Source organism: Petaurus breviceps, unplaced genomic scaffold, assembly GCF_028583685.1.
Source record: "Petaurus breviceps papuanus isolate PSGF00001 unplaced genomic scaffold, PetGlider_PUasm1.0 90537, whole genome shotgun sequence".
Taxonomy (NCBI): Eukaryota; Metazoa; Chordata; class Mammalia; order Diprotodontia; family Petauridae; genus Petaurus; species Petaurus breviceps.
Genome location: NW_027187271.1, coordinates 16165 through 43992, shown reverse-complemented (window position 1 = coordinate 43992; position 27828 = coordinate 16165). Strand labels below are relative to the sequence as shown.

The 27828-nt window shown below is 46.0% G+C and overlaps 2 protein-coding genes across 3 annotated transcripts in view; both read right to left on the bottom strand.

Moving 5' to 3' along the window:
* Positions 1 to 1680: 1680 nt before the first annotated feature.
* Positions 1681 to 12036, bottom strand: ASGR1 (asialoglycoprotein receptor 1). Its single transcript, XM_069063143.1, has 8 exons — positions 10119 to 12036; positions 3921 to 4037; positions 3530 to 3625; positions 3376 to 3447; positions 3108 to 3194; positions 2826 to 2980; positions 2420 to 2526; positions 1681 to 2058 (listed from the first exon to the last, which is right to left on the bottom strand). The coding sequence occupies exons 1-8, from the start codon at positions 10183 to 10185 to the stop codon at positions 1902 to 1904; spliced, it is 858 nt and encodes a 285-aa protein (XP_068919244.1). The 5' UTR covers positions 10186 to 12036; the 3' UTR covers positions 1681 to 1901.
* A 287-nt stretch (positions 12037 to 12323) lies between these two features.
* Positions 12324 to 27828, bottom strand: part of DLG4 (discs large MAGUK scaffold protein 4) — a 16493-nt gene continuing 988 nt past the window's right edge. Inside the window, exons 2-21 of one of the 2 annotated variants that reach the window (XM_069063141.1) lie at positions 25292 to 25456; positions 21465 to 21518; positions 21224 to 21274; positions 20803 to 20927; positions 20433 to 20602; positions 20168 to 20304; positions 19901 to 20045; positions 19363 to 19501; positions 19012 to 19168; positions 18595 to 18697; positions 18313 to 18427; positions 16976 to 17152; positions 16481 to 16517; positions 16324 to 16351; positions 16162 to 16209; positions 15880 to 15981; positions 15282 to 15454; positions 14035 to 14144; positions 12981 to 13072; positions 12324 to 12871 (exon numbers count right to left, since the gene is read on the bottom strand). In XM_069063141.1, the coding sequence (XP_068919242.1) occupies positions 12765 to 12871; positions 12981 to 13072; positions 14035 to 14144; positions 15282 to 15454; positions 15880 to 15981; positions 16162 to 16209; positions 16324 to 16351; positions 16481 to 16517; positions 16976 to 17152; positions 18313 to 18427; positions 18595 to 18697; positions 19012 to 19168; positions 19363 to 19501; positions 19901 to 20045; positions 20168 to 20304; positions 20433 to 20602; positions 20803 to 20927; positions 21224 to 21274; positions 21465 to 21518; positions 25292 to 25456 (2235 nt within the window). In that variant the 3' untranslated portion in view covers positions 12324 to 12764. The remainder of the gene's footprint in view (positions 12872 to 12980; positions 13073 to 14034; positions 14145 to 15281; positions 15455 to 15879; positions 15982 to 16161; positions 16210 to 16323; positions 16352 to 16480; positions 16518 to 16975; positions 17153 to 18312; positions 18428 to 18594; positions 18698 to 19011; positions 19169 to 19362; positions 19502 to 19900; positions 20046 to 20167; positions 20305 to 20432; positions 20603 to 20802; positions 20928 to 21223; positions 21275 to 21464; positions 21519 to 25291; positions 25457 to 27828) is intronic. The other variant, XM_069063142.1, reaches the window with a different exon arrangement.

Genomic DNA, 27828 nt, shown 5'->3' with positions numbered 1-27828 from the left:
GAAATCAGTTCAGCAATATGTAACTAGGAATAAAGGAGAAAGATGGTGGGAATAATCCAGGGTTGGGGTTCATCAATATAGAGGGTCAATTGGTTATAGGACAAGGAGTAGGAGGGATTTGAGAGTAGAGAGTAGTGCAGAGATAAATAGGTTCACTTGGGATTGAGTCAGAGAAGAGAAAGTATGAAAACAGTGGTGGGGTAAAGATCTGGGAAAAAAAATGAGGGATAGAGGTCCAGATAAGGACAAAGCATAGGAGTTGTAAGACATGGGGAAAGATGGAATGAAAAAAAAATTTTTTTGATCAAATAAAGGAATTTCAGGGTTTATAAACATGTTGAGTGGAACACTTGTGGGTGATGGAAACTTGAAGCATATGACCATCTCTAGAGGCGGAGTGGAAGGAGTTCATGAGAACTGAGTAAACTGAAGACCTGGGAAATTAGGGTATTTGAGTATATATAGTATTTGAGTATTTGCATATATATATATATATATATATATATATATATATATATATGTATCAATATATATGTTGAAGAGCAGCTGGGTGTCACAGCAGACAGAGTGCTGGGTCTGAAGTCAGGAAAACTCCTCTTCCTGAGCTCAAATCTAGCCTCAGACACTTACTAGCTATGTGACCCTGGGCAAGTCACTTAACAGTGTTTGTCTCAGTTTCCTCATCCTGTAAAATGAACTGGAGAATGACATGGCAAACCACTCTAGTACCTTTGCCAAGAAAACCCCAAGACATTAGGGTTACAAAAACTTGGACACAACTGGAAAAAAATGACTTAACAACAAGAACATGGGGAGGCCAGGTGGCTCAGTGAGTAAGAGCACCGGCCCCAGAGTAGGGAGACCTGGGATCAGTTCTGGGCTCAGATACTTAACACCCACACAAAATAACTGGCCATGTAACCTTAAGCAAGTTACTTAACCCCGATTGCTTTAAAAATTAAAATTAATTAAAATTAAAATTAAAAAAACAAGAACAACAACATAGAAGTTGAAGTCCCCTAGCAGGAAGGCATGAGATTGGAAAACCTATGAGCCAGGCACTAACATCATGGAGAAAGAAGGAAAATATTTTAGGGGCCAATAAATAATAGCCAAAAGATTGGGTGATAAATTTGGATAGGTGAACCTCAAAGGAGAAGTTGTTGAGCAAACAAGTAGAGGGAGAATCTGGAAGTAGTAATTTGATGCAAGGAATATTCTGACTTTCTTGCTGGAATCAGTGAATTGGAAGGTATGAGAGAAAAGTGTAGCTAGCACAAGAGATAATGTGGTTATAGTTTCTGAATGAAGCTGTAACAAGACAGCAAATACAATGGAAAAGAAATGGATTTTGAGTCAGATGACTTGGGTTTGAAATTCAGTCATTAACTTGCTATTCAACCTCAGAAAATTCATTACTTTCTCTGAGCTTCAGTTCCCAGATTTGAAAGATGAGGGAGCTGATCAATAAGGGCCTAAAAACTCAAATATTTTATGATCCTACATCTAGTTTGCTTTTATAGGGCTTCAAGTCATTGTCTGAGAAACTACAATTGACTGCTTCCTCTTTTCTCCCATATTTATCCTAGTATGGGGATTCTCCACCCTCTATTTCCTGCCCTCTCCATCCCCCTTCCCCCCAATCACACACAGAAAAGAAGTTTGGGGAGTTCACTTTAATTCCTGTTTGACTTCCAAAACATGAACTATAATCTTTCAAGGAGGCTCTAGTGAGCTAGAAAGATTCTGAGGAAACCTGATACCGTTGGATTACTTAAAGCACAATCACTTCTGAGGGTGATTCTAGAAGATTTCAGGAATTCTGGATTATTTCCCTTGATTTCTGGGCTGCTCCAAGGACATTCCCAGATGGAAATGGTGTGTCTGTTCTTGCAGGGCTCCTAGGTAGCCTTCTGGAAGACCATCTCACAAACCCAGCGATAAGGACGCTGACAAACGTCATCATTCCATCCTCCATCAGAGTGTAAGTGGACACAGTCCTCACCTCCTCCTAGCCCATGCCCATACCAGTTATCTGGCTGGGACGGCCTCCAGTTCCTAAAGGAGATGGAGACAACCCCAGGTCCCCCAGGATTTCAAGGCCCATCAATCCCTGAGAGGTCCCCAGCCAAGGGTAACCCAGGTCCAAAGGAGACAAGGGTAGATGTTACCCTGTTGTGACAGAGGATAGGAAAAGATGATTTGAGAAAGAATTGCTGAGAAAGAGGCAGCAGATGGAATTGGTCCCTGAGGGAGATAGAGACTGGAAGTCTAAGGGTTAGGCACTCAAATCTGATGAAGTAATCTATAGGACTGGGATGGAACTGAGTCTATAGGAGGACTTAGACATGTAGAACTAAATGGAACATCAGAATTACCTAGTCCAACCCTTTCAATTCAGAGGAGGAATGATACTCACTTAATGTTAGAGTCATAGCTTGTCCCATCCACCCATCTCCAGGTGCCTTCTAAGTCAGTGAGGCCTATCCAGGCAAACGCAGGTGAAGTGTGATGACTAACAAAATTCTGGGTTGGAGGTAGTGGAGGTGGGGTTAGGAGGTTAAGGCAATAAACATTTGTCCTGGTCCATCCCCTCCCTGGTGCCTAGATGTCTACTTCACCTAAATGACATTGTATTTACTTATCTGTGTTGTATCCACAACTCCCCCTCCCAAGAATGAAAGCTCCTTGAGAGCAAGAGCTGTTTCATTCTTTGTATTCCCATCACACATCATTATGCCTGGCACATAGTAGGTACTCAATAAATGCCTGGAGAATGGAATAATTGAATTGAATCCGGGAATGTGGAACACCTTAGCCCTCACCTGTTCATTCCAAGAGTTTATGACAACCAGGTGTGAATTCTCCATCTGACAATATTTCTCAGCCTCAGTCCAGGATTTCCCACTATGAGAAAACCAGTAGCAATTCTCCTCAAACTCCAACCAGCCAAGAGGGCAACACATCTCATCTCTGGTACCTAAGCAAAAGAGAAAAAGCAGAGGACGGGAGCAAGGGGCCTAGCCAAGGCAGGGAACATGCGGAAGGGGAGAATTGTCTAGAGTATATGCAGGGTCAAAGGACATTAAAGTCCTCCCTCTCCTTACCATTGCTTTGGAGCATTATCACCTGACAATGCAGGGTTCGAAAATCTGCTGAAATGCGTTGCTCATGGAAGAGGAAATTAGAGAGATCTAGAATGTGAGAGAGAGGCAGATAGGAAGTGAGTGACTATATAGTCCTAATTTCTGTCTCTGGGATAGCTAGAAATTAATGATTTCCACCACCCCCCATAAGGACCCCAATATTTGAGCAGAATGGCTCTCTTCCTCCCTTTGTTCTGCCATCCTGCCCAGCCCACCACCTTTCTCTAACCTTCTTCCCTGTCCTTTTGATGCTTCTGTAGCTTAGCCTCTAGAGATTTCACCTTTTCACTCATACTGCGTCCTGTTGGAGAGAGAAGTTCAGGGTCCTAGGACATGGGACCCACACCCTGCCCTGGGGACTGCAACCAACAACCCATCCTTACCCTGGGTATTTAATGCTTGGATCTCTGACACCATCTTCTCTGAGAAATTGGTGAAAGTTTCTTTAAGTGTCTGTAGATCTCCCCGAAGCTGAGTATCTGTTAAGGAGGAGATGTTTAAGAATGAAGAGGTGAAGTAGATGTCCGGTGTCCCTCTTCTTCTCTACTTTTCTTCTACCTCCCTCCCTTTTATGCTGTCCCATCCACCTCATCCCCAGCATCTACTTTAGTTGATATATATATATACATATATGTATATATGTATATGTGTGTATATGTATATATATATGTATATATATATATATATATATATATACTGCATCCTGCTTCCTTCAAGTCTCTGTACCTACTCCCAGCTATTTCCCAGCTTCCATGTCCTTTTCCCATCACTCACTTTTAGATCCCAACACAGAGATGATCACTATCAATAGGAAGCTGAGTCCCAGGGAGAGCAGGAGGAGGCGATTAAGAGGGCAGAGACGCTGGAGGATGGTCTGGGGTGAAGGGGACCCTAAAATGGGAGAGGATAGGTTAGTGAGGAAGTCAGTTCAAGGAGCACTGGAGAAGTGGGGGAATGGGAGCTCCTGTGGGACAAAAAAAGCAATAATATGAAAGGACCTGGTTTGGGAACCAAAGTGAGGGAAAACAAAGTTGGTTTCAGAAGAAGGAATGAGAGGAGTTAGGTAATACTATGAGTAAACTCAGAATCACCTCTTTCTAATTCTTCCTCCTTCAGTCTCATAAGGCAATGAACCTACTGAATTGGATTGAACTGAAGTGGAAATTGCTATGCTTCCATAGCCTAAAATTCTACAGGGGAAGTCAGCTCAGGAGGAAAGGAATATGTCACTTAAAACACCCTTCTTTTCACTATCCCACCCTACTATGTTCATGCTGACATGAGCTCTCCTCTCTGAGGTACATCCACTACCCAGCTTAGCTTTTGACAGAGGAAGCAAATCTACCCCTTTTCTCTTGTCCTGTTTTCTAGAAAAAAAAAGACATGAACTATTTTTGGGGGAGAAGGTCTTTTAAAGAGTTTTAATAAAAAACACTACAGGGATAAAAATAACCAAGGAAGAAATCCTCAAGTTTATAAAGGCCTCCTATTTTCATTTGACCCTTCATGCAAATATCTTAGAATTAGGTCTTGTTCTTTCCTAGGTTCCCCTCTCTTACCTAGCTCACCCCATTTCTTTCTGATTAGATACCCTACCTCAAGCCTATCTGGAATGGAGATTAGATCAGCTGTACATTTCTTGCAGAGGCATGTTTAGTCTGGCTATTAATATGACTTAGACTGTTCTAGAATGTGGGTACCCCATCTTAGTTATGGGTCTATGCCAGGCAATTGCTTTTCTATGCCTGCTCATTCCTTCTATATGAATCCTTCTCCTGGTCTTCTGATGTACAATAAACTTATCATCTGCTCTCTTGTCATGGACTTTCAGAAGTCCTCTCCTGGTTCCCTATTTCAGAAAGTTTTTTATCTCCAAAGATTTCCTTCCTTAGCCTTCAGCCTTCCCAGCTTCCCAAACTCTAGTAGTTACCTACAGTATCCTCTTAGATTTAGTTTTCAGTGGTCTTGGTTCCTGGAAGCTTCTTCTCCCTCTCCTCCCTCTTCCTCTCACTCTGTTCTCTCTTTCCTTCTCTGCCTTTCAACCTTGACCCATCTTCTCTGAGTTAGTTGATTGCCTGAAGCAAATCCTTTAGCCAGATGGCAGTAACTGGCTCTGCCCTTGATGAAACTGCATCTTCCCCAAGCCTTAAACTGTTTGCTGAAGTAGGCATGAAAGGAAATCTTTGGAGGAAATTTCTACTCCAACTCAAAAGTTTGTGATAGCAAAGGAAAGTCAAATCAAATCTTGACATGCATCTAAGATTTGGGGAGAGCAAATTTCAGAGTTCAGAAGTGACATGTAGGAATTGAACTAAATTGAGTATAAGTATGATTTCATGGTCTAAAATTCTACAGAGGAAGTTAGCTAAAGGGGAATAGGAAGCTTTCAAGAATGGAATTCTGAAGATACACACAAAAAACTATTCGGATAAGAAAAGGGAGGGTTGTCTAAAGAGATCAATGGGGATGCACAGAGGAATCATCAATGAAAAGCACATACAGAAAGAAAACAGAAAGGACAGTAGAGTCCTGTGTAAGTAGTCAGGAGCATCGAAGCTCAGAATGATCTATGGTATGCCAAAAAAATGATAGAAAACAGAAAAGGTTTTTTAAAGCTATGATGGGAAAAAGGAATAGACTAGGAATAGAAACTAGAATAGAGAATGGAAAAGGAATAAGGAACAGAATCAGGACTTATGGTTGTTAGAATGATAATAGTTAATACAAAGAAGCAGGATTTGAATCAGATTCTGAGTCCAGTTATATCATTCTACTTTTCTAACATTAAAAAATGACTGCTGTTCCAGGTAGATGGAGCAAAGACAAAAAAGAGGAAAAGTAGAGCTGCTTATCTCTTACTTTGCTACTCTTTTCTCTTCTTAGAGGAATTGTCTTTGGCCTGGAAAGGACAGGATGAAAATGGCTACCTATGAAAGAGCTCCAAACCACTATAAATGGAAAAATAGTAAGACAGCACCTAGCTGGCCTTAATTGAATTCAAGTTGTCTGTCAGGGATAAACTACATCTCAGGATCCTATAAGAACTAGAAGTTCTGATTGCTGAGCTACTGTCAGTATCTCTCTAAAACAGAATGAGAATAGAAGGAGCACCATGGAACTAGAGGATGAGTGTTGTCCCGATTTTCAAAAGTAGAAAGAGCAAAACATATAAAAACTTTGGGTCAATGAGTTTACATCAATTCCTGGCAAAAGTCTAGGATGGATTAGTGAAAGGATGGATTTAGTGAAAAGGAAGCAATGGTCACAAAGAGCCTGTGTGACTTATTCAAGAACAAGTCAAGATTTAGCACATTCCCTTTGTTGACAGTGTAACTAGACTAGTACATCATGGGAACACTATAGATATAATTAACCTAGGTTTCAATGGAGCATTTGACATTTCTCATTCTATTCTTATGATCAAGATAGGAGATATGGGCTAAAACCACAGTACAGTTTAGCAGGGGTGGGGAATCTTTGGCCTTGAGACCATATGTGGCCCTTTAAGTCCTCAAGTGCAGCCCTCTCACCCTTTGGGGGAATTTCAGTCTGTGAAGTTTGGATTCAAAAGGCTGTACTCAAGGACCTAGAGAGACACATGTGGCCTCGAGGCCCCAGGTTCTACACCCCATTGGATTCATAATTGGTTGAATGGCTGGACCCAAAGAGGAATCAGAAATGGTACACTGTCAACTTGGAAGAAAGTCAGGCAAGAATAGTAAATATGGGAGTGTCCCAGGAATTTGTGTTTGCCTGGTGTTATTTGTCATTGGTTATTAATGAGTTGGATAAATATATAATGGCATGCTTTCACAAAATGAAAAGTTCTGCCATTTACTATCTATGAAACTTCTTTGGGATTCAGTTTCCTCCTCTGTAAACTTGGGGAGTTGGACTAGATGACCTCTAATGTACTTTCAAACGCTAATGTTAAAGAAGGATAATTAACATATTGGATGGGAGAATTAGGATTTAAAAAAAAATTCAGCAGGTTAGAACTTTGGGCCAAATCCAGTAAGATGAAATTTAATAGAAATTTTACAGGAGTGATCAGGACAGGCCTGTGCAGGGCTACCCCCATGCATCCTCTGTGAGATGAGCTCCCACAGGTGGCACCCATCTGAAGTTTTATACTTGGATTCAGAAAATCAGCTTCACAGATACAAGATGAGAAAGACATGGGTAGCTGACAATTCAATTTGGGAATTTTAGCAGACTGATAGCTTTGTATGGGTCAACACTGTGATCTTAGGTTGCCTGAAGAGAGGATGGTGCCTCTCTATTCTACTATCCTTATCAGGTCACATCTAGAAAACCGAGTGACATATTTTAAGAATATTGATACACTGGAGAGTGCCTGGAGAAAGGTAACCAGGATGGCCTCAAGTTCATGCAACATATGGATCAATTGAAAGAGATGCTTAGCCTCCAGAAGAAAAAATTTCTTTTTGGGGGGGGGGACATTAAAGCTGTGGTCAAAAAGCTGAAGGGCTATCATGTGGAAAATTAACAGTATTTATATAGCCCTTAAAGTTTTACAAAGTTGGGGCGGCCAGGAAGCACAGTGATTAAGAGCACCGGCCCCAGTGTCGGGATGACCTGAGGTCGAATCCGGGCTCAGATATTTAGCACCCACCCAGAAATAACTGGCCATGTAACCTTGAGCAAGTTACTTAACCCCAATTGCTTTAAAAAAAAAAAAAGTTTTACAAAGTACTTTATGTGGCATCTCATTTGATCCTTAACAACCCTGGGAGAAAGCTGCTATTATTATCCCTACTTTACAAATGAGGAAACTGAGACAGAGAGTAATTTGCCCACAGTAATACAGCTAAGAAGTGTCTGAAGCCAGATTGGAACTCAGGTTGTTCTGACCCCAGATTCTATGTTTTATCCTCTGTGATCACTGGCTGTCCTTCCTTGTTCTTAGATTTGTTCTTCTTGGCCCCAGGCGGCAGGGTTAGGAGACAGGTAGAAGCTGCAGACAAGGAGGGCTTATACCTGAAGCTAGGAAAAACTTCCTAACCAGTTAGAGCTATCTATACAAAAGCAGAATAGGCTATCTCAGGACACAGGCTAGAGGTTTTCAAGTACTCTGGATGGTAATTTGTGTAGAATCATAGAATCTTGTTGGGATGTCAGGCAAATGGGGCTTTGTCCCAGGTGCTATAAACTGGTGGCACACTTAGACCTTTAAAACAGACACTTGAATGGCAAGAATGATTCATTACCAGATCATTCACGCCTCTGACCAAAGTGCAGGTAGGCCCTTTCCTGACCCTACCTCACCCTGCTCCCGGTTGCCCACATGAGACCTCCCTAGCAACTGCTTTGCATTGCCCCAAACATCTCCAATGTTGCCCTCCTCCAACTGAATTGAGGCTCTTCCATGCCACTTGCTCCAGGATCAAAAATTGCTACAATAGCTCTGGGTTGGAACATGTGGCCTCTGGGGCCCCATTCCAGACTCAGCGTGACTCTGATCTCTGGAAGCCAACGTGGCTCAGAGGCATCAGGCTTAGGTTTCTTCTTTTTGAGGCAATGTGCATTAAGTATCTTGCCCAGGTCACACAGCTAGTGTCTGGGGCTGGATTTGAACTCAGATCCTCCTGACTCCAAGAAAAGTTCTCTACCCACTGTGTCACCTAGCTGCCCCTAGGCTTGTTTAACGATGGCTTCTTCCCCTGGTCATGCTGCTACCAGCATGCATTCTGATTTTTTCTCATTCTGACACTGGACTGATGGACTTCTCTGGCATCTAACCCCGTTCAGAGCTCAAATGAAAGATGCCCTGAGCCAATGGACATTGGACACCTGGCCCTGGTCCTGGTCCAACTGTGTTCCAATCACTTCCCTGCTCTCAGACTGCTCCATCATGGCTGCTTTCCCTTCCTAAGACAGTAGTTTACTAGTATCTGGATTCACAATTAGGAAAATTCCTTAAATTTCTTTAAATCAAAAAATAAGGAAAGGGTCTGGTACTATGAACCTTCACACCTGGGAAAACTGGGAGACAGAGACTTTGACAAAGTGATGATAGATTCAGCACTAGAAGAGACTTCAGGGTAGTCTAACACTTTCATTTGATAAAGGAAATTGAAGTCTAGAGAGACGAAGCAACTTGCCAAGTCATACTGGTTCTAAGTGGTAGGGTCAGGATTTGAATTATTTCTCTCACTTGCAAGTGCTGTAGGAATGCCAGGCTGGAAGAGGCTTCAGAGATCTTCTTAGCCAACCCCCTCATTTTACAACTGAGGAAACTGAAGCCCAGGAGGTTAAATGATTTTGCCTAAGATCAAACAGAAGAGGCAAAGCTCAGATTGAAGCCAATTCTCAGAATCCAAATCTAGCTTTCTTTTCATGCTATGCTACCTCCATGTCAGCTCCCCATCAGCCTGGGAGTTACTGAGAATGAGAACCTTCTCTCCCCCATCACAAGGCCTCAGAGCTTGAAGGGACCTCTAGTACAACAATGTAATTTAAAAGGTGAGCAAACAGAGCCAAAGAGAGTAAGTGAACTGGCCTAGCTGGAAACAGGGCTGAGACAAGATCAGTTTCCCTGACCCTGGTCTCTTGCCCCTGCACCAAGTCCTTCACACAGGGGAGATGAAGGATCCAGTGAAAGGCATGAGGAAGGGACAAGACAGATGGCTCCTTCCCAAGAGGTGATTCAGCCACATCCTCTTCTTGTGCCAATAGAACTTTGCTACCACTACAGATGGGGGTATATTTGCGTTGGACATAAATTTCTCCTCGGCAAAAAATTTACATGGGAGAATGTAAATAAAAAAGTAGATGCTTAATAAAGCTTAATTGAAAGTGAGAGACACAAGAAGAGAGACATAGAATGAGGCAAAGACATGTAAAGACAAAAATAGATGAACGGAAGAGTGAACAAGGGACATTTTAGGGCGACCCTATTTTTAGGTCTCCTTGTTCCCCTCCTTCCTCCTCCCACAACCCTGTTGTTACCTTTACTGAACTGATGGTCATTGTCTTCACTCTCCAGGTGCTGAAAGTCTTGATAATCCTTTGCCATGTTTGTCCCCCAATCTGGATTCCACTGGGGTGAGGGGCAGAGGGAGGACTCAGCCTTCTCCACTCCCCAAATCCATTACCCATGCCTGACTCTGTCCAGCCCACCTCTTACTGAACCCTGGGATAATTTTCCCACACCTCCCCAGTATTGTAACCTTACCAAGATTTGGGGTCTTGGACACCTGGGTCCCTTGGGGGCAAGCCCCCAGTACCAGGGAGTGAACTAGAGGGTGAATGGAAGCAGCAGTCTATGTGAAGAGAGTAGAAGTGGGTGAAGGGTATGGTATCCCTTAGGGGCAGAGTCCTAAAGAATGGAGTGTTGCACTGTCCCTCCCTCAGCATCCCTGGCTCCATGGACTTTGGATGATAAACAGAAACAGGAATCGAACTGGATTGGGGTAAAAGGGGTGGGACATAGTTTTACTCAATCTATCTCCAAACTCCTATCTATAAAGAAGGGGCTCCCTATCCCTTCAACCTGGAAGTAGGGACAAAGTTTTGTACCTGAAGGCCGGAATTGCAATTCTTTCCAGACCATCAGTGTGATTGGGGGTGGGTGTTAAGGAGGTGGTTGGCTCAAGATGAAGACATTCCATGAACCTTGAGGAGAAAAGGCCATTTCTCCCTTTCTCCTGATTTTGAATTTCCCAGAACTGGGTTCTCCAAGTGTCCCTAATTAGTTCATAGGAGCTGCCTGCCTCAGGGTTGTCTTCTCCTTGAGAACTCAAGACATTGTGTCCCCATCTCTCACCTGCCTCTTCACACCCCAGAAGGCTTAATGTCAACCCTATGTCACCAGAAACTCCAGTCAATGACAGAGGTAATTAGAAAGCATCCCTCTCTTTACCAAAGATTTTTTAGACATGAGAGTAAGCCCTATTTGTAGCCTGGTTGAGGTGCCAGATGAAATAGGGTCTGGGGTACATTGAAGAACAAACTAAAAAGGGCCTAAAATGGCATTTTATATTTCTTTTTCTCACTATAACACAAAGAAATGGGAGAATTAGAGGTGGAGATTAAAAGAGTAGGCATAAAGTTAAATGGAGAACTCCAATGGAACTGGGCTTCTCAGAAAGATTTGCATGTATGCCTCTAAGTAATAGGCTGACATTAGAGTTCTCAAAACCAGATGTTCACCATAAGACCCAGATATCAGGACCCCTGGAAAAAGAAGGTACCATGGGAAGGGATGTTGAATTCTACCTTTTGCAGGATGACCTGCCTTTAGTATCCCAAGTTGGGAGAAAGGCTCCTAGAGGATTTGAGGACAAGAGATAGGAATGAGGTGACAGATCTTTTAGCTGACCTTAAGTGTGCCATTTGGCTAGAGATACCTCCTCCATAGGAGGTTAACCTTAGTAACCCTAGCCAAATGATCTGCCCTGATTTTAGCAATTCTGGCCACCCCAAGACGCACTGCCAGAGACATTTTGCAGGGATCATATCACCAATCTCATAGCATGCTTGGAGCTTGAGTGGTTTAGAGAAAGAGCCAGACAGACTGGCTCCCACCCTCCAGAAGCTCACACTCTTCTGGTTGGACACTCCAACCTCATTACTTGAGGGTCCCATCTCCAAAAGTTGTCTGCCCACTTCTGGACATTTTAACACCAACTCATCTTTCTCATATCCATCCCTCATTAAGTTCATATCCTATTTCTGTAAGTGTCCCAACCCCTTTCCATTGGTAAAACAGTCTTAATTAAATCTGAGTATTTCCAGTCCCACCCTATTTACCTCCCTTTCCCCCCTCTACTCCCAAATAATCAGGCCACAAGCATTTTCAAGTATCTGTCTCTTCCTTTCGCTCTCTCAAAAAAAAAATAAATTGCAGAAGGCGGCAGCATATCTAATCTCCCCCAGCTCCCCAAGGCCCACCCCCCCTTTTCCCTCTCCCCACCCCCTCCCATATTCCCTACTCCCCAGACCCTGTCCCTCCCTCTTCCCCAAAAAATCCCAGAAAAAAAGCCACAGTTAGACCTTCCACTCATGCAAACCAGCAAGAAAAAGGGGGAAATTCATGGGGAAGGTGGGGGGATCTGTGCGACTGCCCCCAACACCCTTCCCAAAAAAATAAACCACCTTTGAGAAGAAAAAAATGGAGAACAGAAAAAAGAAACTTGAGAGAAATCAAGGGGATGTGAGAAGTGGGGATGTTGGTGAGCTCAAGCCTCTCCCTCAGCTGAGAAGGCCGAGACTAGTGGCCCCTCAGGCCCAAGCCTGGGTTGCTCCAGCAAGTGCTAGTCCCCTTGCATTCTGGAATGTGAAAGGGGAGAAGAAGCAGGAAGGGATGGCTGAGGTGTCCCAGGTCCTGGGAGGTGTGGGGGCAGGGGAGGGGAGAGGGATTTTTAGGAGAGAGGTTCCTGGATCAGGAATCCAAGTGTCCAGCTCCCCTAGCTTCTCTGTGCTCCTGGGACCCAGGCATCCAGGTCAGGGGGGCGGGGCACATGCAGAGAAGTCCCCCCCATCTGGGTTGGGTCATAAAGGAAATAAATAAGAGGAGAAGGACTTGGACAGGTGAGTCCAGGCTGAGGGGCCTTGGAGGGCAGGTGAGTCCAGGCTGCAGTGGTAGACAAGGGATCAGAGTCTCTCTCGGGCTGGAACCCAAATATATGGCCCTGATAGCTCCTCAATGATACGTTTTACTTTGTGGTATATCTCCTCAAAGGTTTCACCCTCCACAATGGCTGTAAGGGTGAAAAGAAAGGAAAGAGATAAGGACTGTTGTCTGTTTCTCAGTGTCTCCAGCTCTCCCCCAGAAATTCCCAATCTCTTTCTTCCCATTCCTCCACACACCTGAAAAGCACTCTGTGAATTCCTGCTCCAGTTTGGTGGCTCTGTCAAAGGCTTTGCGGGCCTGATCCTCTGTTATCCGTTTATTAATTTCTCTAGGGAGAGAAGATGGGTGAGAAAAATGAGTCAGTATGGTCCCCAGACCTCTTATTCCATTCCCTCTTAATGCCAAGAGCATACATCAGTGGGTAAGAAGCTGAGGTGCTTTCAGAATGTGTTAGGGGGAAAGAGAGAAGACCATGAACAAAAGCTCCTTCTCAGCAGCCCCTGGAGCCAGGGCCCCTACATCTAAGGAATACCCTCCAAAAACCCCAACCAAACAAAAATCCCTCCAGAACCTCATCTCTCTGGTGTCAGTCCCCACTGTGAGAGTTATAATGGAAGCAATTGGGAAGCTTCCCTAACCTGAAGTTGTTGCCAGGAAGTTGTCATCTCAACTCCCTCAATTTTTAAAAAACCTTATTATGGACCTATGATTTCACGAGTGTGGGGAATTCCCAGTGTGGAAATTCCCTTGACTGAAGCAGATCTACAATTTAACTGTAACTTGTAGCCTCAGAGAGTTGCCTGGGACAAGAGAAGGTCAAGTGACTTGCTTTGGGTTATACAGTCAGTATGTGTGCCCAGGCATTCATGACTCCAAGGTCCACCTACTATCTATTGTGCCAGACACTTCTCTGACTCCCTCTACAGGTTAACAAGGCTAACAAGGGGATTACAGACCAGACTATGCCTATAAAATCCTAGCAGCATCTGGGACCCTGCTCTCCCATCCTTAGGGTTATCCTTCAGGCTGCTAGAATGGAGGCCCAGGAGGGCTAAGAAAGGAGTATTCCATGGAATTGAGTGACAACACTGATCCTCAGAAAAAGCTCCTGGAAACTTAGCATTGATCGAATCATCTTGCCACTACTTGGTGTGCCTTTGTGTGATGGGATGTTGTGGTAGAAGCCAGAGAGTACAAGGAATGAGGCATTGGTGATGAGGCAAGTGGGGAGGCCCTGGTTCACACACCCCCTCCCCCATCTTGTCCCCTGGAGGCTTGGACAGTACTCACAGGATGTTCTCCAGGGATCGAGGTCTGATGAAGATGGCAATAGGGTGCAGGTGGGCCGCCTGCAGCCGCCGCACGGCATTGGCCGAGACGTCAAGGATACAGTGCTTTCCCTGGGGGGCGGAAGGGGGGGGAGGACAGGAGGGTGCGTAGGTGGGGACAGAGAGAATGGGGCAGGAGAAGACAGAAGCACCCAAGTACAGAGGGGGAGAGAGCATGGAAAGAGAAGAAAGACAAGTGGATAAAGAGAAAGTTTGGAGGAGTAAAGACAAAGAAAGAAAAGAAAGAGTATATAGAGATAGAGGCCAGATAATGAAAGGAAAGGGAAAGGAAGGAGTACAAACAGATAAAGCAAGGAAGAGGAGAAAGAAACAAAGACAGAGGGAACAGAGGGAGTAGAATGGAGAAAAGAGACAGAATGACAAAGAGAAAGTGGGAAGGACAGACAGACAGGGCCACAGAGCAAGAGGGTGAGAGGAAGATGAGGGAACAGAAATAAGAGGAAGGAGATGAAGGAACAGGTATGCAGGCAAAGTGAAGGGGAAGGAGACAAAGAAGAGAGAGAATGGACAGAGGACAGACAGATGGAGAAACAAGAAGAGACAGACGGCAAAGGAGGGAGGCAGATGGGGAGAGGAGGAGCAGAGAAGGGAGGGAGGAGGAATGGGAACAGGAGGGCAGATGGGGGAGGGAGGAACCATCGACAGGTATCCACACAATGCCAAAAGGAGAGAGAGAAGGCAAAGGTAACAGAGAGAGGAAGTAAATGAGTGGGTATGGGTTATACAAACACACAGAAAAAAGAGGCAGAAACCCCAAAATTGTAGAGAAGGAAAGACAAAGGAAAAAACAGAGAGATTGAGAGGGAGAAAGGCCAGCCAGTCAGAGAGAATGAGGGCAGATGTAGGAGAGAGTTAGGTTGCAAAGCCAGGAATGGGAGGAAACAAAGCAGAGACCAACCAGATGGAGAAAGGAAATAGGGCACAAAGAAAAGAGGAGGGGTAAGGGGGAGACATAGAAGGAAAAGCAGACAAAAACATACCAGAAGAGTTGGGGGACATCAGGAGATGAGGGAGCACAGTAGGTGGGAGGTGGGATAAAACAGAGGATCAGGATAAGGAGTGAAGACCCAGCAGGGGAAAGAGACAGAAAGAGAAAAGTTAGAGCGAGAGAGCTAGAGGAAAGCAATGGGCTGGGGGAGGTGTGGGGGGGAAAGGGACACTTCCGGAGCCCAGGCCCCAGGGCGGTACCTGTTCAGCCACCTCTCGTACAGACTGGACGCTGGTCCCATAGAGGTGGCTGTTGTATTGGCCGGCCTCAATGAACTTGTGAGCCTGGATGTCCTTCTCCATTTTCTCTCTCGATGACACAAAGTGGTAATCCCGACCATCCACCTCATACTCCCGCTTTGGCCGCGTTGTATCTGCCAGGAAGGCCCCCACCCCAACCTGAAATCTAGTCATCATCCCTCCCACTGTATGGCCTTCCTACGTGGAACTTAAGAATCCAAACCCTTTGTGATCTAACTGTTCAGCCAGCTCTTCTAAAGTGGGGTGACAGTAGGGAGGGTAGGGGAATTGGGAGATAAGTATAATTCCCAGCACTTCTTGGGGCAACTAAATCATTGGCTTGAGAATGCTGATACTATTCAATGGTTTGGGGGAATCCCCCATCTTCCTGGTCCCTAGCTACCAGGTGATTATGGACTACATAATTCCCAACAATCTTTGGGACAACCCATTCCTTGGCAAAGGATTATATGGCAGACTAGCTCATTTGGAAAGGAAAGCTTTGAAGGCTATGCCATACTGCCTCCCCACTTCCAAAACCCCCAACCCAGTCACTCACGGGGAACACAGGATCCAAATTTGTCAGGGAACTCAGAGAGGAGGTCATCATTGGCCCTGTCCTTGGTTGGGCCAAGAATGATAATGGGGCGAGCATAGTGCACTGAGGAAGGAGACAGTGGAGTCAGAGTTAAAAGAGATCTTAGGGTAGGGGAACGGGACAGAATCAGGACAATAGGTGAAAAGAAAAGTTGTTGGGATGGGGAGGCTGAAGAGAGGACAGAGGAAGAGCATCAAAGGAGACTGTATATGGGAAAGAGTACACGCAGGGATGGAGTTTCACCTTCCATCTGTGTCACTGTCTCATAGCTCAGCACTGTGTCTTCTCGACCTAAAAAAGGTGGATAAGTTTGATATATCTTCTTCCTGACTCTTTACCGCCCCCACTCCCACTCCCATTACAGCCCCTGACCTAATTTAAGCCCATCCTTGGAGACATACCCACCTTGAGATCCTGAGCTAGAACCCCAGTCCTAAGAAAAAAATGGGAGAGAGGTCACTGGGTTCCTCCCCCTTAGCTCCTCCACTCCCCAAAAGTTTTATTTCCTTAAACTTTCCACTTCTCACGAGCTCAGCATCTCCCACCCTTTCTCCAAACTCACCTTGGCCTTTAACCTTGACCATTCCCGGCGCTCAACCCTGTGGGACATAATTGGAGTTAAGGGAATATGTAAGTATTTTAAGATCTCCTTTCAAATAACTCCCCAGACCTCTGACCTCCAGAAGTAGAAAACTGTTCCTTTTTTCCCTAGGCTTCCAATTTTCAAAAATCCTGGGGAGACTCTGAATAGATTGAAAATGGGCCCTTCTGGCCCCTACCCTCTTGACCCCTATTCAGACCCCTAAATACTGCAACATCCAGCAATCCCTGAGGCCTATGCTTTTCTGGATAAGAAGCTGCCTGCCTTTAAGACTCATGGATGGTATGGTCCCACAGAGGAGCTTGGAAGAATTCAACTTTGAAGAGTTCAAAGGTTATGACCTCCTTCACTAATAAGCCACACATTCTATACTCTCTTCTGTTAAATAGTTATCTGTCCTATAGGCTGAACTGCATTCTCAGACTTGCTGAGGTCAGTTTGAGGGCCTCTACTCACCTCCGTTTACTAGGGATGAAGCCAATATCATCTGTCTCACCATCTGGCTGGACACGTCGTGCCTGCCACCACTCTTCATCACCAGCATCGATCACATGCAATACATCTCCAAAACGGAAACTAAGGGCCTGGCTCAGGAAGCCACAGTCCTTGGTTTTGTCATAATCAAACAGGGCCCTGTTTGGGTTTGGAGAAGGTTGGAAGAGAGGTCACGGTCATGGTCTCACCACATACCTACCAACCCTAGCTAACATTTACATGAGTGTTTAGAGGTTTACAAAGCTCTTTACATATACTATCCCATTTGATTCTCAGAGCAGCCCTATGAAGCCCTTTAAAGTTATCATCATCCCCATTTTACAGATGAGGAAATTGAGCCTGAGAAGTAGATTTGCCTGATGAGTAAACAGCTAAGGCAGAATCTGAACTCAGCTTTTCCCGAATCAAAGTCTGGCATTCTATCCACTACGCCACCTAGCTTCCACCCAACCTGAGAATGTTCAGACAGACAGGTGGATAATCGTAAGGAGAGAGGGCCGGGGGTGGTTACTAGAAACAATGATAATATGAGGGATAGAAGGAGTGTTGGGGTGGGAGAACAAGGGCAATGTGAGAGAGTGGTAAGATGAGGAAGGCCCAGGAGGGTTCCTGAGGAAATGACAGGGATGTAGGGAGCAAGAAGATTGGTCAGGGGAATGAGAGTGAAGGGATGGGTGAATAAATTACAGAAGAAAGGATGAGCAACTAGAAAGAGAAAATGGAGCCTAGGTTATGATCTGGTATCAGAACACAGGAGACTGGGACAGGAAGGTAGATGGAGAGGAATGTGGAGGAATGGAAAGAGGCTTGCATGAAGGAGGGACTACAATTGTGCTGCATGACCTTAGGCAAGTCACGTCATCTTTTGGAGTCTTGGTTTCTTCATCTACAAAATGGGGATATTAACTTCTCTACTACTGAGCTCACAGGACTGTTGTGAGAACTCAATGGAAACACTGTACAAATGTGGAGAAAACAGAGCAGCCTTGCATGGTGGAAGGAGAAGCCAGACCATCTCAGCTATTCCTGATGCTTCTGATGCTTCTGATGCTTCTCTGACTAAGACTGAGCTCACCAGGCATTCTGTGCCTCTGGTCAAAAGGTTTCCTTTCCCTGGAATGCCACCCTTGAAAGCCCAGCCCTTAAGGGAAATGAAGTGTTTATCATTATATGGAGATGGAGGTATGAGGAATTGTGAAGACAGAGGAATAAGTAAATAGCTATGATATGAGGTTATGGCAGATAAAAAGGGGTGGAGAGACAGGAACATAGATGAAGGAAAGGGACAGAACTCTGACCTGATATAAAAGCCTCGTTTGGGGTTACTCCGAAGAGAGGCAGTCCCAGAACCCAGGCTGCTGTTCATCAGCTGTTCCCGCAAATCGTGGATTTTGGCCTCAAATCGACTGTACTCTGAGAAAAAAAGAGAATCCTCTCCATCACAGACTGGTGCCCCTATGGCCCCATCCAAAGAGAGTCACCCACATATACACTTTCCAATCCACCCCAACTCTTGTTTTCTGTTCCTTTCATTCGCAGCTATGACCTGAGTTACCTCCTTAGCTCTGCCGCACAATTACCTTCTGGTTTGTACTGAGCGATAATAGTGACAGTCTGGCCAGCATTCTTCAGTGCAATAGCAGCTTGTTCATGGGTAGCATTTCGAAGATCCACACCATTGACCTTAGGAGTGAGAGGGGTTGGATAGAGGTTACTCAGCTCTAACTAGGACACAGTGCCAGAAAGATCCCTATGGACCTCAGAGTTTGGCCTGAGGGATAGGGCTCGATTTCTAGGCTCTATTACCAGGGAGCCCTGGTGTCAAATTGAGATGGAAGGTAGAGTCTTATGTATCTGCTACAGAGTCTGTAAGGATGATTAGGTTACAGGATTCATGGGTTCCCTTTTTCCTTTTTAACAAACCTTCCCTGTTTCCTTTTTAACAAACAGGGCTTGGGGCCAGGAGTTTCATGGGATGGGGGAGCTGATGCCCTCACCGAGAGAATTTGGTCCCCCTTGCGTAGCTCTCCACTGAGGTCGGCTGGACCTCCGGCAAGAATGAAGGAGATGAAGATGCCTTCGCCATCTTCACCCCCCACAATGTTGAACCCTAAGCCTGTGGAGCCCCGATGGATCACAATCCGGCGTGGCTCCCTGTGGGGATGGAGGGTACAGGGGTCACTACCACATAACCTAGTCATCTCCTAGGACTTCTCAATCTTCAGTGCCCATCCGAATTCCCTCCTCCTCTAGGGACTCAGGATTCTGGCCCCAAGACCCTTCCTCTTTTCTCCCCATCCCCCAACTTCAGTTTTACTCAGGGTTCCAAGTATCTGATCTTTCCCCACCTAGGAATATCCTCCTCTCCCAGCAGCTCTTTGGCCACTGGGGAGTATCGACGGGGGGAGGTGGGTGTCATGGCTGGTGGATAATCAGTGCCCAGGTAGCTACTGTGGCTGATCTCATTGTCCAAGTGCTGGGAATAGGCTGGGGAGAGACATAGAAGTGAGGCCTGGCAGGTGGTTCAGGGAAGGGAACCCCCCCCCAGCCTACCTCACCACCCTGGGGAGCCTCCTGGTATTCAGACTATAGATTTTGAGGGGGAGTTTTACAAGCTGTGTTATCAAGGGACTTGGAAAGGGACAGCTTCTCATAAAAGATGATGTCAAGGGAATTGAAAAGGATGCATTCACAGGCAGTCATGTTGGGCTGCTTCCCAGGGAATGATGTCAGGGTCTGCAAGATTCTTACAGGTAAAAGCAGGTACATTAGGGACTCTCACAGGGGGAGAGAGAGCAGAGATTTGGGAAGGGGGAGAGAGTGATATTGGGCTATAGAAGGGACTCTCATAAGGGGTGATGTCAGGGGTTGGGGAGGGGCTCTCACAAGTGGTAATGTCAGGTGGGGCATAGCTATCACTCAGATAGGTGTTGCTAGGTTTGGCCACTTTCAAGTAGACGACATCATATGTGTTCTTCAGGGCAGCCACAGCATCTTCATGCATCACATCCTCCAGCCCTACACTGTTCACCTAGAAAGAGGAGAACAAAGGGAGGAATCAGATCAGAGGGTATCAGGCACTGAGCTGGGGAGCCAGGGAGGCCTATCTGATCAAAGTCAGGCTTGTGGGTGCTAGAGGAAAGGGAAACTCACAGCAAGGATCTTGTCCCCAATCTGTAGCCGTCCATCTTTGTGAGCAGCCCCGCCCTCAATGATCTTTGTTACATAGATGCTGTTATCTCCTGGGATGTGCTGGTTCCCCACACCACCTGCAATGCTGAAGCCGAGCCCTAGAGAGGGAGGGGAAGAGAGCCAGGAGCTGGAGCTGAGAGCAGCGACAGTAGGGAGAGCCAGGGTACAAAGAGAACCTAGGGGCCTGCATCCTTGAAGAGAGGCACAGCTGTAAGTCAATGGTTACCTTTAGGTCCTTTGATGAGCTTGATCTCCATGAGCTTCTCCGCGGGAGGTTTCCGACGCATGACGTAGAGACGAACAATCGAACCTGCTTCCTTCAGGGCTTCCACAGCAGCCGAGTGTGTCACCTCCCTCACGTCCACCTCATTGACAAACAGGATGCTGTCATTGACCCTGAAGGGACAGCAAAGCAGGAATCTTCAAACTTTGATTCCCTCCTCCCACGAGTTCCCCTATTCTCCTTAGGGACTCAAGCATTAGGATTTGTGATTCTCCCTCCCATTCCTCCCAACTATATTGTTCCTCTCAGGACCTTAGCTCCCCAGCCCCCAGTCCCCTCTCCCTCAGGGACCCAGGTATCCAGGCCCCCACACCTGAGTCGGCCATCCTGTGCTGCAGCCCCCCCAGGAATGATCTTGGTGATGAAAATGGATGGGTCATCGCCAATGTGTGGGTTGTCGGTGCCACCTGCGATGCTGAAGCCCAGGCCTGAGTTACCCTGGGTGAAGGGGAGTGGGGGGAGAGAGAATCAGCAGCTCCTACCTCTGCCTTGTTCCACTGGTAGAGTCCTCTCCATAAAATCAACAGGAATAAAGACATAGGGGCAAAAGAGGGGAGTGGCTGGAGCAGGGGGTTGGGAACAAGAGCTAGGAGGTGAGGGGCTGTTAGCAGGTAAGGAAAGTGGAAGTTAGAGAATCAGAGGGCTGAGACAGTGAAATCAGAGAAAGAAGCAAAGATAGGGACTGAAAAGCATGACGAAGATGGGAGCTAGAGAGAACGGGGGTACTTACTCACCCGCTCCAGTGTAATCTCCTCATACTCCATCTCCCCTTCTGTTCCGTTCACCTGCAGCTCCAACACAGGCCAGAAACACAAAAACAGTGAGACAGACATTCCTACCTTAGTAACCTGCAACCCTACTCTTTCTTTCCCTCTCCACTTGTTACTAATCATTAGGTTTTCTCCATTCCCTAGCTCTCCTCTCTACCTACCTAACCCTCCCAAGATCCCTGTCCCCCAAATCTGACCAACTCACATATCCAGGGGCTTCAAGAGTATCTGTATTCACAATCACGGGGGGAGAGTTGGCCTGTGGTAGAGAGACAAGAAAACACCATGAGTCTTGACCCCAGAGAGAGCCTTTGCTGGGGTAGGGGAAGGGTCCCCACTAGCCCAGCTCCTCTTCCAGTTTCCACAGTGTCAGATCTGCTCATGGGCCCAAGCATTTTTCCCTCCATTGACTTCTAAGCTCTCATTCCCCCATCCTCAGGGAACCTTCAAGAACTATTCATCTAGATGACAGGTTCTAAAAGTCCTTGAATGTCTAAAAACTCAGAAAAGGGATAGGGATATTAGAGGGTCTCAAAGGAGTCTTGGTTCTCTCACTCCAGCACTTAAGTTAGTTTGTGCACTTGTGTGTGTTGTTTGTGTATAGTTGCTAGCTGGTGAAGGGAGACTGTGTACCTATGAGAAGTAGCTTTTGAAGGACTGAGGGAGGGGAAAAGCTATACGAGGGGAACAAAGGATGAAGGGTAAGGTTGAATAAGCATGGGGTGACAGGAGAGTTTCTTACTGCATATACTATGACATACATATATATGAAACCAAGGCCTCGAGGACAAGGCACTACTTACACTGTCCCCTTCCCTACTATCTCTCAGGAATCTCTCAAGGATTTCCAAGTGTCTTCCCCTGAATTCTCAATTCCTCCAAATCTCTTTCCCTTAGTCACATGCCTTCCCTTCAGGGCCCCAGAGTCACTCTTTCCCCCTACTGCTTAGCAATACCATAGCACTAATTGTTATCAAAGCAATAATCATGAGAGGGACAAACAACTAGTATCAAAGGAAGCTCCTGTGAGTGCCATCTTCCTTCCACAGCTCTACCTCTCATTACCAGGATCTGAAATGATACATCTTGAATCTTCTTCAGTCCCTTCTTCACTCTTGCCCTCCTCCCCATCTCTCCCCCTCTCCCTCCCTAGCTACTATGGAACAGGGAGGATGGTGAAAGATAGCCCAGTTCTTGCTCAGATGATTTCTCCTCACTCCATCAAGGCAAGAGTTACCGGGTGAGGAAGGTGGGGCTAAATTTCTTCCTGAAGTCACTCTTCTCCAAGGTAAGACCTGGAGTCATCAAGGGGATGGGGGCCTGCACCCACAGCTGAGATGAAGGAGGTAAGAAGACTGAGAGTGCTCCCTTTGTTTTCCTCACACTATTCTTTGCCCAAACCCCAATCCATATCTCCTGGATCTCCCCAAGCTGACTCTTACCCTATCTATTGTCAAGTCTATAACTGCCATCTGATTCCCATCTAGAGGCTTCCCCCCACCATCAGTATTTCCTATGGTCTACCATTCATTCCCATCCTCCATCTCCATCCATTATTCCCATGTTCCCATCATTCATTCCCATCTCCATCCTCCATCCTTTATATCTTCCATCTCCCAACTCATAGCTCTATCCACATCTCATACCTTCTATTCCTAATCTCTCATCACATAATCCCTACCCTCTGTTCCCCATTTCTTATTCAATTTTCCCTTCTTATTATCTGTGCCAGATCTCTTTCTAACCCCCAATACAAACACATCCATCTTCCCACCTTTTTCTAAACTCCCTCTCTGACCTGCCTCTAGTTCTCCAGGCCACTGGCTCCCTTACTCTAAATCCCTTTTTTTCCCTCTGCCCCATCTTTCGTTCTCCTAACCCTTGAATCTCCTATATACTTGCTCCTTAGTTATCCACCCCCATGTCCTGTTCCCCCAGACCTTTATCTCCACCTCTTACACCTATCACCTAACCTGTGTTCCCAACCCCTACTTCCCTCTAACTCTTTGACCTCTTACATGCTCCTTCCAGTACTGTTCCTTCTCAGTTACCTAAGGCTCCATTCAGTCAGGCATCCCCATCCCCATCCTATCTTCCATGTCCTCCTGTTGTAATTTCTGGCCAGACCCACAAAGTATCTCCTTTTATAATTAAGGTAAAGAAGAGGAACAACCGTTAGCATCTCATCTCCCAACTAAATCCTTTCCATCTCCCTCTACCAGCTCCCATTCCTAATTCTAACTGTTCTCAACAGAAGCAAATTTTGCAATAATAACCTCACCCTCATTCTTCTCATAGCACCCCAATTCTCTTTTCTCTGAGTCTTTTCCTTTAGAGACTCTTGTCTCTGACTTTCCAGTCCCAAAGACTCAAAACTCTATACCTCTACCACTCCCTGTCTTCCTTACTCTTGCTACTTCCTGCCCCCACAAGGTGGTATAGTGGGTAGAATGCTGCTCTTAGAGTCAGGAAGATCTTAGTTCAAATTCTGACTAGGATTTTAATTTACTAGCTGTGGGACCTTGGGCATGTCACTTAACCTCCATTTCCCCATCTGTAAAGTGTGTGTGTGTGTGTGTGTGTGTGTGTGTGTGTGTGTTGAAGGGGAATGGGAGGGTTGAACTTGATGGCCTCATCAGTCCCTTCCATTGTCTATGATTCTGTGATAATCTATTTCCTCCAGCTCCCTGGGATTAATCTCATCCAATTATCATTTCTCCAGGTACCCCTACTTCACTTTCAGCTCCTTCCTTGAATGGTGGTGTTCAGTGGTAGAAAAGACCAGTATTGGAGTCAGGAGGACCTGAATTCAAATCTGGTCTCAGACACCTGACACTTACTAGCTGTGTGACCTTGGACAAGTCACTTAACCCTGATTGACTTTTTTTTAAAAGCCCTTTCATACACTTAGCATACCACCATCCTCTTCCCAGTTCCCAGTACCTTCTTTCCTCTAACAACCAACCCACTGGATTGCATTAACATGAACCTTCAATCATCCACTACTCCTAGTCTGTATCATCTGAGATAATAAAGGCAGATAGAGGAAGGGAGAAGTGATGGAGAAACTGGGGATATGTGGTATGAGATGAGAATTTCTGTGAAAGAAATATACAGTACCCTTTTACCAGGTTAGGGGGTAGAACCCAGTAATTATGAGAGACTCCTTTCTCCTTATGACAAACACACCAACAGATAGAAAAGGCAGGAGGAGGTAATAAGGTGGTTTGGATCCTACTGCTCCCACCTCCAGTGCTCCCAGCCTGACTAATGCGAGGCATGGGGGTCCAGGGGAGTTGAGGCCTGGAGATACAGTCTGAGAATCTAAGAAATGTAGATCAGGAAAGGGGGAGGAACTTTGTGGGAGGAAAAGGTAGAGATAGCAGCATAGCAGCAGGTACCTAGGAGGGGAGTGAGAAAGGGAGAGTATAAATGGAAGAAAAACAGGTCAGGAAGTTTGGGTAGAAGAGGAAGAAAGAGACAGAGACAGCAAAGGGTAACAAAACTGAGACAATGATGGAAAGAGACAGAAACAGGCTAAAAAATGAGAGAGCAAGAGAGACAGATAAGACAGACAGACACTAAGATACAGGATATGGACTAGAGACAGGAATAGAGATACATTAAGAAAAGGAACACAGTTAAAAATCATAGGGAAGGGAGAAAGGAAGAAAAGGCTCTGCCAAACTGAAATGGAGTTGATGAAGCATTAATGGAAGCATGAATAAATGATAAAGAGTCTGTGCTGCCTCTGTGTGTTGGTGGGGGTTGTAGCAGGGGAAGAACTAATGTTGAGACAACTCTTCTACCTCACTTGGCCTACCTCTACCTTCTGGGGAACCAGGAGACCTAACTTCCATTTCCCTTTCTTCTCTAGGTCCAGTTGGCTGCTCTCCCCATGACCCAGGAAGCCGCCTCTCCCATCCCCCGACCCCCAACCTGGCTCTCTTCCCCCGTACCGGCCCTTGGGGGGGGGTGGCAGCGGCTCCAAAGCTCCAAGGGACGGGGGAGGGGGCCACCTGGGTCTCCTACCTTGAGGGGGGAGAGGTGGGCGTGGCCCACGACCCCACTGACGGCCTCGAGATGGGACAAGTTCCTCTCCGACACGTGCACCAGCTCGGGGGCGTTTACCTGGTTGGGAAGGTGGGCCGGGCTGTGTTCCAGAGGGGGCGTGTCTTCATCTTGATAGCGGTATTTCTGGGAATGAAGGCGAGGGAAGTAGAAGGCATCAGGGCAGCTCCGGGTACCAGTGTTCCCTCAGTCTTTCTTCGTCCCACTCCCTCCTGCTTACCTTCCTTCACCCTGATCCAGTTCTTCCTAGACAGCCCAGGCATCTACAATCGTCCATACCCCAGCTCTTCCCTCAGCATCCTCCCTCAAACATTTGGCCATCTTTCCCTCTATTCCCCATCCACAACTCTCTCTGCTCGTCGCAATTTCCAGCTCCACTATCCACTTCTCCAAACTATTTTTTCACCTCTCCAGGTACCTCTTTTCAAACTATTTGTTCTCCCACAGCATATACTCTTTGCCCCCTCCCCCATCTTGTCACCCTTCCCTTCATTTGACAGTTTCCAACCTTCTCTGTGCCAAGTCATCCCTTTATCAGTCCTCAGTCCCCCAAGCCCTCAGTGCCCCATCTTCAGTTTCTCATCTCCTCAGTTCCCAATTGCCCTATCTTTAATAATGCCCTCCCTTAAGTCCTTGTTTCCCATTCCCTCAGTTTCTAGTTTTCCAGTCCTTCAAACCTTCATCCCCAGTCCCCAGATCCCTCTATTCTTATTCCTCTATTTCCTCAGGCCTTACAATTCTTTCATTTTCTTAGTTTTCAGGCTCCTTCTAGTTTTCCATCCTTTCAGTCTTCTATCACTTTATTATGTGCTTGGTACACAGTAGGCACTTAAAGGTTTACTGAATTAAATTCTGTTTCTCATCTCAGTAACCCTTTGATTCTGCAACTCCTCCTCAGGGTTGGTCCCTACTCCCTCAATCCTTATAGTCTCCTTGTGTCCAGTTCTCAGATTTTCCTCGTTCCAAGTCTCCCACTCCCTAAATCCTGTTTTCAGTCCCCAGTCCCTCAACCTTTCAGGCCTTAAACCCCCTTATGTCATTTCACCAGCCTCTCAGTCTTCAATGCCCCTCTTCTCAGTCCTTACAGTCCCCCTTCTAACTCAGTCTTCAATCTTGACCCTACAACGAGTTCTCAGCCCCCATCCCCTAAATTATGCTAAAGTCCCATCTTGCAGGAACTTAATGTTTATTGAATATTAATATTACCTAATCCCATCCTCCCTCTGTGCCCCTAATATTCCAGCTTCTCCAGCCCTTGTTCACTGATACAAATCTCCCCTCTCTGCCTCCATCTCCTACAGCTCTTTGAGCTAACATTTCCTTGCTCACTTTGGATCCCCAGAGCTAGGAGAGGGAGTTAGCCATTCACAGCTTGAAGACATCCAGCATCCCAGCCAGATAGTATGTAATACCACTCCTCAATCAGAATCACTCTACTCTTCAGTTGCAAAGGTATTCAGACTCGGTGTCCCCGCCCCGCCCCCTTCCCCCACCCACACACACAACGCACTCACTGTTCCTCTTCACCCCCAACCCCAGCCTCAGTTGTAGGATCCTGATATTCCTGGGAGAGGGTTAAGAGAAAGGTGGCAATAGAGAACAGGGAGCATAGACCCACGTCTCCTGAATGGGATGGGAATGGGACAACTGGACTCAACTTAGGCCACTGATGGGCTAGGAATGTGAAGGTTGGGAAAAGGGATGAATGGGGTCTTTGAGAGGAATCAATTTCCTCCCATCAACCTCTAATCCTTTTTCCATTGTCTCTAGTTTAAAGAGGGACACCAAATTAACTGGAGGTAGAGACAGAGGAAGGGGAGTATCTTCTAGAGGGAGAAGGAAAGATGGAGGTAAGTATGTATGTATGTGTGTGTGGGGACAGTATAGCTGTTCTCTTTACTTTCCTCTGCCCTCCCCGACTCTTCTTTTCTATTCTAATCCCCCTGTCCCTCACTATAGTTCCCACTGTCTGATTCTACTCAAAAAGGTAGTGAAAGGTTCTATCTGGTCCTCCCTAATTCTGAGACATCCTACCTCTGGGTCATCTAATAATATGTGAATTGGGCAGATCTGATAATGAATGCTTCCACTGGACTGGACTAGTTTCCCTTCCTAAGAAGCAGCCTCCCCAAGCTCTTTGGTGTTCTTTGATACCCAGGCTCAAAAAAAACCCTGGGGCTTAGGTTCCTGGGTAAATCAGAGGGTAAGTGTGTTTGGAGGACCAAGCAACCTCCTCCTGGGAAAAGGATTCAGGAAATGATATAGAGAAACTCAATCTCAATAAAGTGTAGGATGCATTAGAAGAGAAAAAAGAAAGGGACTGAATGTCGTTCATTTCCCGTTGAGAAGTATCTTATGATTTTTTTTAGGGTGTAACTAGAGAATAAGGAAGCTAAAGTCCCCTTACTCAGACAGTTTCAATATACTGAGATATGGTTTTGAGAATTTTAGGGAGTTGAGTACCAAAACTGGGAACATGCCATGTGAAGGTAATACAA